The sequence below is a fragment of the Lethenteron reissneri genome, chromosome 69 (assembly GCF_015708825.2).
Source record: "Lethenteron reissneri isolate LAM-NWPU_2019-01 chromosome 69, ASM1570882v1, whole genome shotgun sequence".
Lineage (NCBI taxonomy): Eukaryota > Metazoa > Chordata > Hyperoartia > Petromyzontiformes > Petromyzontidae > Lethenteron > Lethenteron reissneri.
In genome coordinates this window covers 4616692-4632197 of record NC_083847.1, presented here as the reverse complement: position 1 = coordinate 4632197, position 15506 = coordinate 4616692, and the positions used below count along the sequence as shown (strand labels likewise).

The 15506-nt window shown below is 47.3% G+C and overlaps 1 protein-coding gene across 1 annotated transcript; it reads left to right on the top strand.

The window, feature by feature from the left end:
• Positions 1-1888: 1888 nt before the first annotated feature.
• LOC133360749 (oocyte zinc finger protein XlCOF6-like) lies at positions 1889-11484 on the top strand. The gene is made up of 3 exons (XM_061579593.1): positions 1889-2020; positions 4271-4376; positions 6679-11484. The coding sequence occupies exons 2-3, from the start codon at positions 4271-4273 to the stop codon at positions 8382-8384; spliced, it is 1812 nt and encodes a 603-aa protein (XP_061435577.1). The 5' UTR covers positions 1889-2020; the 3' UTR covers positions 8385-11484.
• The last annotated feature ends 4022 nt before the right edge of the window (positions 11485-15506 follow it).

Here is a 15506-nt window from a genome sequence, read left to right as displayed (position 1 = left end):
CCATGGCATTATAGGAATCATGGTATTATACTGCCAAAAATGTATCCCATGGCATTATATGAATCATGGTATTATACTGCCAAAAATGTATCCCATGGCATTATAGGAATCATGGTATCATACTGCCAAAAATGTATCCCATGGCATCATAAGAATCATGGTATCATACTGCCAAAAATGTATTCCATGGCATTATAGGAATCATGGTATCATACTGCCAAAAATGTATCCCATGGCATCATAGGAATCATGGTATTATACTGCCAAAAATGTATCCCATGGCATTATATGAATCATGGTATTATACTGCCAAAAATGTATCCCATGGCATTATAGGAATCATGGTATCATACTGCCAAAAATGTATCCAATGGCATTATAGGTATCATGGTATCATACTGCCAAAAATGTATCCAATGGCATTATAGGAATCATGGTATCATACTGACAAAAATGTATCCCATGGCATTATAGGAATCATGGTATCATACTGCCAAAAATGTATCCCATGGCATTATAGAAATCATGGTATTATACTGCCAAAAATGTATCCCATGGCATGATAGGAATCATGGTATCATACTGCCAAAAATGTATCCCATGGCATGATAGGAATCATGGTATCATACTGCCAAAAATGTATCCCATGGCATGATAGGAATCATGGTATCATACTGCCAAAAATGTATCCCATGGCATGATAGAAATCATGGTATCATACTGCCAAAAATGTATCCCATGGCATTATAGAAATCATGGTATCATACTGCCAAAAATGTATCCAATGGCATTATAGGTATCATGGTATCATACTGACAAAAATGTATCCCATGGCATTATAGGAATCATGGTATCATACTGCCAAAATGTATCCCATGGCATTATAGGAATCATGGTATCATACTGCCAAAATGTATCGCATGGCATTATACTGGCAATGAGGTGCTCCGTGAAACAAGTAGTTTAGTTTAGAATACCGTGGAAATAAGTCTGCCTAGTTGCTGCCCTGTTCTGGCTTTTCTCTCTTTTTTTTCTATCAGAGGAAACAAGAAGATGCTCGGTGTAGTCGGCACTTTGCTTCGTTCATCATTTCGTTTTTTTAAAATCCTTTATATTAAGTTCGCTTGCTTGCTTGGGACCGTGCAAATCTTTCGGTCGTTTTTTAACCCACTTCCCGTGATCCAATCGAGCTGACATTTTCCACACAGACTCGTTGTGCGTGACAATTAATGTTCGTGAAAATGTTTTCCAAAATGTTACACTTTTTAGGACAAAATATATTTAATTACCAATTGCTTAATGGTGCAATGCAATCATCTGATCCATAGGTGGCAGCCATCTCAAGCCAGAGGACGATTGGACTCTAGCCGCCACGCATATAAAGGATTTATAGTGAAAAACTTTGTTTTTACGGGTTATACTTGTTCAATGCTTTACTTTATGTGCCCCCCCCCCCCTTTTCAAATGAAAGATTTCACGCTCTGCTCTCCTCCTTCTTACCCCTTCCCCCTCTCTCTACCCCCCCTCTCTCCCTACTCTATGTCTATGTTCTCCCTGTTTTCTATGTAATTGTAAAACATTTTTTTACTACAAGTGCTGCACCTGCACCCAGCCCTTCTCGCAGTCCTACGGCCTCCGACGGGAGCTCATATCTCCATGCAGAGCTCTCCGTTATCTGCCACCGAGCACACGGCCTCCTCCAGCGCCCACTGCTTCTTTCTCTCGTTGTCCCACCAACCTCCTCGTCCCCGTTCCTCCTCCTCCTTCCCCAAGCGTCTTGTCCGGCATCGCGTTCCTCTTCGCCGTGGCCATTCAATGTTTCCTCCCCATCTCCACTCCTCCCTCCCCATCTCCCTCCCTCTCCCTCCCTATCTCCCTCCCTCTCCCAATCTCCAATCCCTCCCCCTCCACTCCTCCCTCTCTTCTCGTCGAGCCGTTCCGGAGGAGAAAGGGGAGGGGGGTTGGTGGTTTTTTTTGTTTGGCGGCCGGCGGGAATTTCACCGAAGATTCGCCGAGGAAGGTGAATTCACACCCACGATTCACTCTCTCACTCACCTCTCTCTCTCACCTCTCTCTCTCACCTCTCACTGCAATGTCCATTTCGCTCACCCCACCCAGCCTTTATCATCAGCGGCAGCAGCGTCGTCGTCGTCGTCATCTTTAACCCGGGAGTCCATCCCCTTTGTTGTGACGAATCCTGCCGCTCGCTAACAGCACTTGCCCCTACAGCATGCCAGAGGCTACCTGGGGGTCATTTGTCTTTTTCTCCTTCATCGGGGCTGCTGCTGCTACTCGCTAACAGCACTTGCCCCAACAGCCTGCTAGAGGCTACACGGGGCACCTTTGTCTTTACAGGGGGATCTCCTTTGTATTTGTGTGTTGCGGGGAGCGGTGGTGCAGCGGTTAGCGCTACGTTGCACTCTTGCCCCTACAGCCCTGTTAGAGGCTACACGGGGGTCCTTTGTCTTTGTCTCCTTCAGAGGTGCTGCTGCTACTCGCTACTAACAGCACTTGCCCCTACAGTCTGCTAGAGGCTACACGGGGGATCTTTGTCTTTGTGTATTCATAGGTGCTGCTGCTACTCGCTACTAACAGCACTTTCCCCAACAGTTTGTTAGAGGCTACACGGGGGATCTTTGTCTTTGCCTCTTTTGTAGGCACTGCTGCTGTTTCTCGCAAACAGCACTTGCCCCTACATCCCGTTAGAGGCTACACGGGGGACTTTTGTCTTTGTCTCTTTCATATTCACTGCTCTTACTACTCGCTATCAGCACTCACCCCTGCAGCCTGTTAGAGGCTACACGGGGGATCTTTGTCTTTGTGTGTTCATAGGAGCTGCTGCTACTCGCTACTAACAGCACTTGCCCCAACAGTCTTTTAGAGGCTACACGGGGGACTTTTGTCTTTGTCTCCTTCATATTCACTGCTCCTACTACTCGCTATCAGCACTTGCCCCTACAGCCCTGTTAGAGGCTACACGGGGGACCTTTGTCTTCGTCTCCATATTCACTGCTCTTACTACTCGCTATCAGCACTTGCCCCTACAGCCCTGTTAGAGGCTACACGGGGGACCTTTGTCTTCGTCTCCTTCATAGTCGCTGCTGCTACTCGCTATCAGCACTTGCCCCTACAGCCCTGTTAGAGGCTACACGGGGGACCTTTGTCTTCGTCTCCTTCATAGTAGCTGCTGCTACTCGCTATCAGCACTTGCCCCTACAGCCCTGTTAGAGGCTACACGGGGGACCTTTGTCTGTGTCTCCTTCATAGGCATTGCTGCTGCTACTCGCTACTAACAGCACTCACCCCTGCAGCCTGTTAGAGGCTACACGGGGGACTTTTGTCTCTGCACCCTTCGTAGGCGCTGTGATGTGAAGTTCTTTGGAGGTACCGATGCATTTAAGCCCCACTTATAAATGCGAATGACCGTCATCACAAGTACACACACAGTAAACCCTCGTTAATTCGACACAAATGGGGCTCTGGCCTTGCCGACTTATGCAATATTCCGAATTATGTACAATCGTACTCCCCTCCCCAGTGCCTCCTGCTCCTAAAAAAATAAATACATCCAAATTTGTTTTCCAAAATAAATATTTTTTCTAAAACAGTACCACTTTTCCCCAAAAAAGTAAGCGGCACCGCAGGCGAAGATTTGGTAGGTTTCATGTGGTAGGTGACAGAGGTTGTTCACTTTATCACTAAATTATAACTTAAACACCAAATGACACCAACTTAAACCTCACATTTTCCACTTAACAATGAATGTTTACTTAAGATGACGTTATTCGGACACTTTTACGCCACATTACTCTCTGCCAGGACGACATCGGCTGATGTGGTACTTCACAGCCCACAGATGTGTCTGTGGGAGAATATCCAGAGACTGATGAAGGCACTGCAATGGAGTCTTCACTGCTGGTAGAATGTAGCCTACGCATGGGTGGCCGTGGCACGCAGCGTCGTTCCAATCGAACCACTCGGCACGGCAATTCGACTCGTGGCGAATTGCCCGATGATGCTGGTTGCAATTACCAGCGAAACGTCGTACTCAAATTGTAAATGTTGTGGCTTCAACACACCGGTGGGCTAAAGCAGTGAACTATTTGTCTTTGTCAACGTGACACATTTTTACTGATTGGCCGTGTCGGGTGGTGGAGGGTTACGACACATTTATAAATAAACGCGATCTAAACCCAAAAACGTTGATAATGAATAACATTGGTCGCGAAAGCCTACGTGTTAAACTGACATATTTTTGTGCTCCCCCAAGATGGACCCGCGGACGGCATTGCCATTCATCAAACAGGAGAACGAAGACAGCACGGGCGCCGGGACGTGGCCGGACACGGCGGTGAAGCACGAAGACGACGATGCCGGTGAGATGGGTGAAGCCGCTTGCCGTGTCACCGACACCACCCGAATGCATTTGGTGGCTGTTGTAGGCGCAGCTTTCTTGTACCAAACAAGTACTGTATAACCCGTAAAAACAAAGTTTTTCACTATAAATCCTTTATATGCGTGGCGGCTAGAGTCCTCTCGTCCTCTGGCTTGAGATGGCTGCCACCTATGGGTCAGATGATTGCATTGCACCATTAAGCAATTGGTAATTAAATATAATATTTTTGTCCTAAAAAGTGTAAAATTTAGGAATTTTTTACGAACATTAATTGTCACGCACAACGAGTCTGTGTGGAAAATGTCAGCTCGATTGGATCACGGGAAGTGGGTTATAAAACGACCAAAAGATTTGCACGGTCGTAAGCAAGCAAGCGAACTTAATATAAAGGATTTAAAAATAGGTTACGCCTTCACCTGGTGGAGCAATAAGTACTGACGTGTGTTTGACGTGTCTTAAATCAAAGACTGTTTCTTTATTTCTTAGTTGCACAAAACGAACGATTTCCAAAGTTGTATCTCGCCTTTTACTTTAAGACGTTATCACACGGTCAAAGACTGTGTCCACTCGATCCTGGCTGGTTCATCTCATGGCTTCCCTTTTTTTATTACACGCTTTTATTTAACTCACTCTGTCTGTTGTTGTTGTCGTATCCTCAAATCTTGTAAATACATTTTAACTCACTTCCCGAAGTGGTATCGACTGCAAACTTGGTATACTTATGTCATACTGATGACAATACTATATTCTATCAATTGTCCATGCTCAACTGACGTTGGCACGGCCCCTTACGTTATGGAAAGCTTTGTGGCCACTTCCTGGAGTCGTGGAGTTCTGCCATTACGAGTACGGTACATTTCATTAAAGCGTGTTTTTTTAAAAGTATTTTTTAAATATTACTTATATACCGCCAAACCGGAAGTGATGTCATGGGTTAAACCAACGGAGCGTCTAACCGTGGGGGATTCTAAACAGTTGGAATATTCCAAGTCAAGTTTGCCCCCCAAACTTCAACAAATGTATGACACGTACATGAAATGTATACACAGAAATAATACATTCACTTTCTGTCTTATGGCTCTTACAGCTTCACCGGGATAGTTGTTGGAGGGGCTACAGAAGGACTTGGCTGCCCACCGCCCCTTCCCCCCCAAATCGATTCGGTCTTTGAATTTGACACTCACCTATCTATGTGTAGAGAGTATCGCTACCGACGACGATACTCGACCCTGACCGTGGGTGTAGACACCACCGCGTGTAGACACGGATAGTCAGGAAGTAAAAAAAAACACAACAAGCCCCCACCCCTCCCCCTCTCTGATCGGTAACTTAACGGGGGCATGAAAGGGGGATGGGCTGTGTCGGGTGGTGGCAGGTTTAACGACACATTTATATTTCCGCGATCTAATCCCACGTAAAAAAACACCTTTATTACGAATTAATAACTGCAGGCCAGCACACGTTGACATTGCCACTTAGCTCCCGAACAACATCGCCATTGTACTCTCGAATGGCATAAAATCTTCGTCGCCTTTATCTGCGACGCATTTATATTTACGCGATCTAACTCCAAAAAAACATATGAGCTCTACTGACCCCATCTCAGAGGTCGCAACCGGGTACCCGATACCCGTACCCTACCCGATATCCGGCTACCCGTACCCGGCCGGGTACGGCTACCCGTACCCGGCCGGGTACGGGTAGCCGTTTGCGACCCTGGTGCGGCCGGGTACGGGTACGGGTAGGCCGTGAGTCACTGGTGAGTAGCCGTTTGTCACTCATTTCGGGTAGGGTACGGTTACGGGTAGGGAACGGCTACCCGTACCCGGCCGGGTACGGGTACCCATTTGCGACCCTGGTGCGGCCGGGTACGGGTAAGGAATCAAAACCCGTTTGCGACCTCTGCCCCATCTACCACTACTACCCTCTCCCCCCACCCGCTTCCACAACTCCCCCCACTACCAAAACCAGCCCCACCCCATGTGTTGGGGAAGGGGCAGGTCCTAGAGAGGAAAAGGGGGGGAGGGGCCTAAAAAGGAAAGGCGTGGAGCCCAAAGAGGAACAGACACGCGGCCTAATCGGAAAGGGCTGGTGCCCTAAGGGGTAAGGTATGCAGAGGAAGGAGGCGAGACCTAATCGGTGACTTTTGGCATCACTGACATTGTGCATCAGGTGACATCACCGCAGCGGTGTGATTTTAAAATACTGGAATCGTGCTTTTGCTTTGTACCTTGCGCCTAAGCTTGTTTTTGTGCATTTTGTTTTTTGGAAATGTGCTGCAGATGAAGGACGTGCAATGGGAGCGTTTTGCACGGACTGCAGGAAGGACTTTGGCGGACGATTAAGAATGAAGGCAGATAGAGTCAAACGACCCGGCCAGTCTCTGCGAGGCTGCCTGCAGTGCGGAAGGAAGCTCGTAGGCAGTGCGTTGCGCATTAACAAGAAGAAGGATAATCCCGCGGAAGATAATGTCTGCAAGGGTGCGCCACGAGCGAAGGATTCCGCAGCCGTGGATCTTTCGGGAGAGACGGGCACCACCGGCGAGAAGCCCCACGAATGCAAGGAGTGCGGCAAGGGGTTTTCGCAGCGTTTTCACTTGGAGAGGCACTCCAGAATGCACACAGGCGAGAAGCCGTACGTGTGCATGGAGTGTGGGAAAGGGTTCACGCAACGCTCCAACCTGGAGACGCACGCCCGAATGCACACGGGCGAGAAACCGCACGCGTGCGAGGAGTGCGGGAAGGGGTTTTCGAAGCGCTCCACGTTGGAGAAGCACTCGAAAACGCACACGGGCGAGAAGCCGCACGCGTGCAAGGAGTGTGGCAGGAGGTTCGCGCAGCGTTTCCACCTGGAGAGGCATTCCGTGAAACACACGGGCGAGAGGCCGCACGTGTGCGTCGAGTGCGGGAAGTCGTTCACGCAGCGCTCCAACCTGGAGACGCATTTCAGAACGCACACCGGTCAGAAGCCGCACGTGTGCGAGGAGTGTGGGAAGGGCTTTTCGCATTCTTCCACGCTGAAGAAGCACTCGAGGACGCACACCGGCGAGAAGCCGCACGTGTGCCTCGAGTGCGGCAAGGGCTTCTCGCAGCGCTCCGCTTTAAACACGCACTCGAGGACGCACACCGGCGAGAAGCCGTACATGTGCGTCGAGTGCGGCAAGAGGTTCACGCAGAGGTGCAATTTGGAGATGCACTGCAGGACGCACACGGGCGAGAGGCCGCACATGTGCACGGAGTGCGGCAAGAGGTTTACAGCGCGCACCGATTTAACCAAGCACTGTAGAACGCACACGGGTGAGAAGCCGCACATATGCAAAGAGTGTGGGAAGGGCTTTTTAAAGCGATCCACTTTGGAGACGCATTCGAGAACGCACACCGGCGAGAAGCCGTACATGTGCATGGAGTGCGGCAAGAGGTTCACGCAGCGCTACAACTTAGAGATGCACTCCAGGACGCACACGGGCGAGAAGCCATACCTGTGCAAAGAGTGCGGCAAGGGGTTTTCGCAGCGGTCCACTTTAGACACACATTCTAGGACGCACACCGGCGAGAAGCCGTACATGTGCGTGGAGTGCGGGAAGAGGTTCACGCAGCGCTACAATTTGGAGATGCACTCTCGGACGCACACGGGCGAGAAGCCGCACGTGTGCGAGGAGTGCGGCAAGGGCTTCTCGCAGCGCTCGACCTTAGAGACGCATTCGAGAACGCACACGGGCGAGAAGCCGTACATGTGCGTGGAGTGCGGGAAGAGGTTCACGCAGCGCTACAATTTGGAGATGCATTCCAGAACGCACACGGGCGAGAAGCCGCACGTGTGCAAGGAGTGCGGCAAGGGCTTCTCGCAGCGCTCCACTTTGGAGAAGCATTTTATAACGCACACCGGCGAGAGGCCGTACATGTGCGTGGACTGCGGGAAGAGGTTCACAACGCGTACTTATTTAAATAAACATTTGGTCATACACACCGGTGAAAATCCACCCATCTGAATGGTGGACTGTTTGGCAGCAGGCTCAACTGCTGAGTAGCAATTTTAGATTCACATAGTAGAACACACTGGAGATATGAAGCCACACACATGTTGGCAAAAGAGCGCTTGGGCAGAATTGTTCACGGTACCGTAGTGCGGAGACACTGTTGGATAGTCGCAGCTGCCCCTTGCCAAGGATTGTGGGAAGGGGTATTTATTCGTAACAATATTTATAAAGAACCAACCTTCGAGCTCGCACTGAGTGGAAACCTTCTATTGAAGTGTTTCGCTCTTGGGATGCTTTTAATCGTTTTTTTTCCCCCGTCAATATCACACATCAGTTGCTCGAAGATATAAAATTAACGGTCGCGGTGATCCTGTGTAACTAAAACCAAATTAACAATAGTAGTTGTAGAATATTAATGGCTTGCCCCTCCCTGTATAAAACCATACCGGCCTCCTAGATCTGCGATGAGGTGTTTGGAGTGGATAGTGCCACACGGATGTGGGGTTGCAAACTGGGGTTGCAAAAGAGATGAGCTAAAATGTTTGGACACACTGTTCTGGGAAAAGATGTCACACTCAATGCACAAGAGGGGGAATGTGACGCTCGTACTGACTGACTCCAACAGGCCTGCATCAATCACAATCGCCATGCTTATTGACGACGACTGAAAAGAGACCTAGCCCCCTCCTCCTTCCTATCGTGCATCAAATGTAAATTTCCAGGGAGACGCTTGTGCGATGAGAGCTGAGAGAATGGACACGGTTTGTAGAATCAGACCCTGCCCATCACAGAGGACGACCAACTGAACTGAACTTTTAATGCTTGGAGAGACACAGACGCGAAGACACACGGATGGCGGAGAGGAGGCTAGAGCGGTTTAAAACGTTTTTGTTTATTTTTTACCATGTAAAGCCTCGTTGAGCTATGCAGTTCTTTATTCAGAAGCGACATGGCCAAAAAATTATTGCTCAACGAAGCGGCTGATCACGTGGAAATTTGTAGGAGTAGCAGCCAAATAATCCAAACGCACGTTTCTAAACGTGGAGGGGAAAATCGGAAGACCTGGTGAAAAATCCACGCGACCACGGGGAGAGAGAGAGAGACATGCAAAATCAAAATATACAGCAGGTTGGGATCGAAGCAACGACCTCCTGCAAACCAGGAGTTGGCCTCATTGGAGATGCTGACGGGACACAGAAATAGGTTACAGAAATTGGATGCTCACTCTTGCCAGTAGGTGGCAGCAAAAAGCTAAGAGGGGCGCCACTGTGGCGACATGTTTGTTATCTCACCCGCCTGTTATGCAGGTTTAGTCCCAAAGCTGACCATATTTTGGGTTTGCGTGTCTCTCTCCCCGTGGTCGCGTAGATTTGTTTTTATCCGGGTCCTCCTGGTTTCCCCTCCACATTTAGAATCAACATCACACGTTTCGCTTGTTTTGGTTGCTATACATTTCTACATGATGACGATAAGCCACTTCGTTGAGCTATGATTTGTGATAACCAGGTCGCTCCTGAAAAATATCTACATAGCTCAGTGGGCTTTACTTGGAAAATGGAATAGTTTCGTTTGTGTTAGATCACATTTGAACTACTCCGTGTACTCGTGCGAGAGTAAAATGGTTGTAACTACAAGTTATGTATTTACTTGTGAGAGCAGCATGACTTGAGAGACTGTAAACCGCATGGAGGAAGAGGAGATGTGCGGTCACCGGGGCTTACCGACGGCCACCTATCGACGGCACTCATTCAACCTTGAGCAGTTGCTCTGGTCAACGACTTCCGGTGCTCATCGCTTGCTGTGTGTTCCTCCGCGAGTGCCGACTATTGCTTTAGTTGCCTGCCCTGTGACTGTAAAGCGTCGTGTTTGATAGTTGCGAGCGTTACGGAGAACGGCAATTTTGTTTAAGTGCCAAAATCGGCCTCCGGTCTTTTTGGGACAGGGTGGTGGTGGTGGTGGCGTGGCAGAATTTTGAGATTCTCCCCCCACGACCCTATCTTTAAAGATACACTGGAGCCAGTTATTTGCCCCTTGACAAAGCTCATTCACCCACAGCATCTGCTCGACCAACCACTGCCAGCGCGTATCACTTGCTACTTATTGATGCCGGTTACTTGCTGTACGTTCCTCCGCGTGTGCCGACCATGGCTCGCGCCGCCTCCATTAAGGCGCCGCTCCTTTACACCCCGTAGATGGTTTCTCGCAGCGCACTGGACGGACAATTGAAACGCAAGATAATGTTTGATGCTCGACAACGTTATTTGGAAGTGATATTGGAATGGAAAGTGATGATATTGGAATGGCACATCTTCAAATCGGCCACGCACCTATATGCCTGCCAAGACCACGTGTGGGCACTGGATCAACCAATATTAACTCAATCGCTTGTTGCGTCACAACTCAAGCGCTGTCCACTAGTACCGATAGCCCCCTTACGATTTAAACAATATTTGTATATATATACAGGATTGCTCCTATGGGTTAGTGGTATATAAAGGGAGAAAGGTACCACTCATGTAGATTCTTCGGATTTTTAGTTCTGCCAGCTCTCGGTGACTTATTTCTCTGCAAAGAGTTGGTGGTGGTGGTATCAAAAAAATATATCCGGCAACAATGCCGAAGATAGATCTGCTGCGAGTTGTTTTTTTTACTTAAGGCTATCTTGTTTGTGTGACTATAAAGAGTAGTTGTTTGATAGTTGTGCGCGTCACGGAGAACGCCAACTTTGTTTAAGTGCAAAAATTGGCCTCTAGTCTCTGGGACAGGGTGGTGGTGGCATAATTTTTAGACTCTACCCTTTCCTAAAGAGACACTGGAAGCCGTTATTTGCTCTTGACTAAAGATCAATTAGTTATTAGTCGTATACGATATTAGTCCTGTATATTTTCTGTTTAATATCTCTTTAGAAAGTGATTACTTCTTATAGTCGTTGCAGTATTTTTCATAGATAACATTAAAGTGCATTCCTAAGTTTCTGTAGTATTGCTAGTGATACTCTAACCTATGTGTTGTGTAATAAATGTCATTTTTATGAAAGTTAGTGCTACTGTGTAGTTTACACGATTGGTTATCACCCTTCCGTGATGCTTCTTCATTAAAATCTTAAAAGACATGGATTGTTGTAGCCACTTGTGACTCTGCTGAATCATCGGTGACACTGAATGCTGTGCGCCAAATGTAATTATTGTGACTATGAATTTAAGGTAATGCCGAGACACCCCTGTCCTCACCCTCTTGTTATGGTGGTGAGAAGTGTGTACTTCAAAGACCCTTAGAGCTATGCTGGAGGGGGGGAGGTGGGTTTCTTGCTCCTTGCAGCCTTACCAGACTGGTCTCAGGCGTGGGACCTGACAAACGACAGCATACCGGCCCTCCAGGTTGAGGGTTGGACGGAGTGCTAAAAACGCTACCCCGGAAAAAAAGGTTTGTTACGGAAGCCCCAATGAGAATGGGACAACACAACGGCCACGGTAGGCTCAGGCCTACCTACAGGCAGTATGACCACTCCTGATGAAAGCCTGTTGGAAGTCAAAAGAGTGAAGGAGATCCTACTGGGACCTCAAGCCAAGATAAGATGATGTACGAGAGATAGCAAAGATAGCCCAAGTTCTCCGTGAAATGAATATATTCAATCGAGACATTCTGAGGAAACAGCTGGATATTGCCAAACTAAAATGTCCAAAGAAAAACGGGGAGCTTTTTGTGGAGCTGAACAACTGCCTTAATGCATTGAGCGCTGCCTCTGAAAATGAAGAGGACATGGGACATAAACAACATGTGGGATACAATCAAAACCACGTACCTTGAAACAGCAGAACACCTCTGGTTTCAAACAGAAAGGGAACAAATGATGGACATCTGACACATGGCAAATAATAGAGGGAAGGAGACAATTAAAAGTTAAGCGACTGAACAGCAAGTCACAGAGGATCCAGAAATAGGTCCGGTTGGCCTACAAGAGTAAAATCAAGGAGGTAGAGAGGAGGGCCAGGAAAGACAAAAGGGCTTTTGTTTAGGATATGGTAAACAAAGCTGAGAGAGCCACAGCCATGGGTGATATGGGTTCAATGTACAATATAACTAAATGTCTGCAGCAAAAACACCAACCAATTAGCCCCTGTCAAGAACCAAAATGGGAATTCCCCAAGAAGAGCTAGAGTCTGTGCATAGTAGTGTATAGTGTATAGTAGTGTATAGTGTAGTATTGTGTAGTAGTGTAGTTTATAGTAGAGTATAGTAGTGTATAGTAGTATCGTGAATAGTGTAGTGTATAGTAGTATAGTATATAGTAGTATAGTATATAGTAGTATAGTGAAAAGTGTAGTGTATAGTAGTGTAGTGTATAGTAGTATAGTATATAGTCGTGTATAGTAGTGTATAGTGTAGAGTAGTGTATAGTAGTGTATAGTGTAGAGTAGTGTATAGTAGTGTATAGTGTAGAGTAGTGTATAGTAGTGTATAGTGTAGTAGTGTATAGTAGTGTAGTGTATAGTGTAGTGCATAGTAGTGTAGTATATAGCAGAGGTGTGGACTCGAGTCATGTGACTTGGACTCGAGTCAGACTCGAGTCATGAATTTGATGACTTCAGACTCGACTTGGACTTGCATAACAATGACTTTGTCCCACCTCTGAGGTGTGGACTCGAGTCATGTGACTTGGACTCGAGTCAGACTCGAGTCATGAATTTGATGACTTCAGACTCGACTTGGACTTGCATAACAATGACTTTGTCCCACCTCTGGTATATAGTGTAGTGTATAGTAGTGTAGTGTATAGTGTAGGGTATAGTGTAGTAGTGTAGTGTATAGTAGTGTACAGTGTAGTAGTGTATAGTAGTGTATACTGTATAGTAGTGTAGTAGTGTATAGTGTAGTATAGTGTATAGTAGTGTATAGTGTAGTAGTGTATCGTAGTGTAGTGTATAGTGTAGTATATAGTAGTGTAGTATATAGTAGTGTATAGTAGTGTATAGTGTAGTAGTGTATAGTAGTTTAGTCTATAGTAGTGTATAGCAATGGAGAGCTATAGAGTCTGTCGCCAGGGAAAGGGGTGTGGACCGCCATTGCTCAACGCGTTGCTGCCGTCGCGACCCTCTCCGGGACAAGCGGACGAAGCAACGAACGGACAAATCATGGGTGGGGGCGGTGCCTGATTGGCTCAGAGCATGCGTTGCTCTCATTGGCTGAGCGGATGAAGGGGGGGGGGGTTACCATTTCCTCGGCCGTCGCTGATGCTGCATGTTGTTCTCACCTGTAATAAATCACTTGCATAGCCGTCAAACCATGTCTATTAGTTTGTGTTTCTCCCATGTGATGGGACTTTGCAGGATGAACGTTGAGATTTGTAAGTGGCACGGGGTGACGAATAAGATCTGAATTGGTCTGTAATAAGGTAGGGCACTGATACGGGGTTGACAGGTATGTAGTGGTGAGTGTAGTGTTGAGTGTACTAGTGGTAATGGTCTATTAGTTTGTATTTCTCCCTTGTGATGGGACTTTGTAGGCTGACGGTTGTGACCAATAAGGTCGACTATACAATTTTTCCAATTTGGGGGCTGGCTCATCATTCTTCCAGTTGACCAACATTATCTTTCTGGCTATGATGTTAATGATGTTAAAGGTCCAGAGCTGAGAAATTCAACTTTTATATATTTTTTCGTAACGAATAAACTACCTTTATCTTTGCAGGTAAGGCCCACTGAGCTATGTAGCTTTTTTTCAGAAGCGACCTGGCGATCAACAAATAACAGCTCAACAAAGCGTGCTTGTCACGTGGAAATTTATAGCAGTCAAATACTCTTTAAACGCGTGACGTTGATTATAATTTGTGGAGGGGAAAACCGGGCGACCTGGGGACAAATCCACGGGACCACAAGGAGAGAGAACATGCACACTCCAAATATACAGCAGGCGGTAAGGGTCGGGATCGAACCCACGTTATCCTGTATACCAGGCGAGGTAGTCAACATCTCTGAGCCACCGCGAACACCCACTTAACCCCACCAATACCCCTCTCTGCCAAGTGCGATGCAAGGGATTCCCACTCCACTAAGCATACAAGCGCTCACAAATCCTCATCAGTATCATCATCATCCATGGTCTATCCACAGCAGTGGGTGAATATATTCCAAAACACGTCACCATCTCTGCACGGTACAGCGATGCAAAACTCCATCTCAATTTCTGCACGCAAGCTTTCATGTCAATGGTAAATCTCCAACCGACAATATCGCATCTGCCACTTTCACCGATTCAACGTCAGGTGAACACGGGTGTGGCAGGCTCACAAGTGACACACATCACTTTTTAACCATCCCACCCTCTATTTAAGACCCAAACAGGAGGAGGATTTCTCCACAACTCCGTGGCTGTTGCCTGATGATGCTGCTCGTCGTTGTTGTTGTAACCACGTTACCAGGTTACCAGAATTCTAAACGTGATAGTGGGTTTTACTACCCAACACACAACCGGTCAGTTCTGTACTCGTAACGAATTGGCCACGTTTTGTTTACGTGACAAATCCCATTACTGATTGGCTGTGGTGGCGGGTTTAACGGCAAATGTATATTTTCGCGATCTAACCCGACCAAAAAAAAAACCTTTTGCGCACGATCTCATCTTTTACACATCGACTCCTGGATTTGTCTTCTCCTTCGTCTCTCTGTCTACTACACAACTCTCCACTGTCCTCCGAAACAAATTAAAAACGCTTCTTGCGAGCGAGCGCACGTTATTTTTCTGATCTCCCACTTCGCCTCCCCTCCTCCGTCAACTGTCGCTGTCTTTTCAAACACCTTACACTCCTCTTTAAATCTCTCCATGGGCTTTCCCCCCACGTTATCTTGCCGCTCTCACCTCTCTGTGTGCCTCCTTATCCCTGTGCTCAATCTCGTCTTCGATCTTTCTCCCTCCTTGCACCCATCCATCGGAATAAACTTCCCGCTGTACATTGAGCAGCATTGCACCATAGACTCAACACTGCACCATAGACTCAACACTGCACCATAGACTCAACACTGCACCAAAGTCTCAACACTGCTCGTAGACTCAACACTGCCTATAGACTCAACACTGCCCCTTTATATGAAGTAGTCCCCCTCCTTTACCTCCTTCCATTCCTCTCTCAAAGCCTCA

What these genes read in the sequence shown, in the direction of transcription:
- LOC133360749 (XM_061579593.1), top strand. Translation starts at nt 4,271, where the DNA reads ATGGACCCGCGGACGGCATTGCCATTCATCAAACAGGAGAACGAAGAC. An exon ending in GCACGAAGACGACGATGCCG is followed by an intron (nt 4,377 to 6,678) that starts GTGAGATGGGTG and finishes AATGTGCTGCAG; the next exon opens with ATGAAGGACGTGCAATGGGA.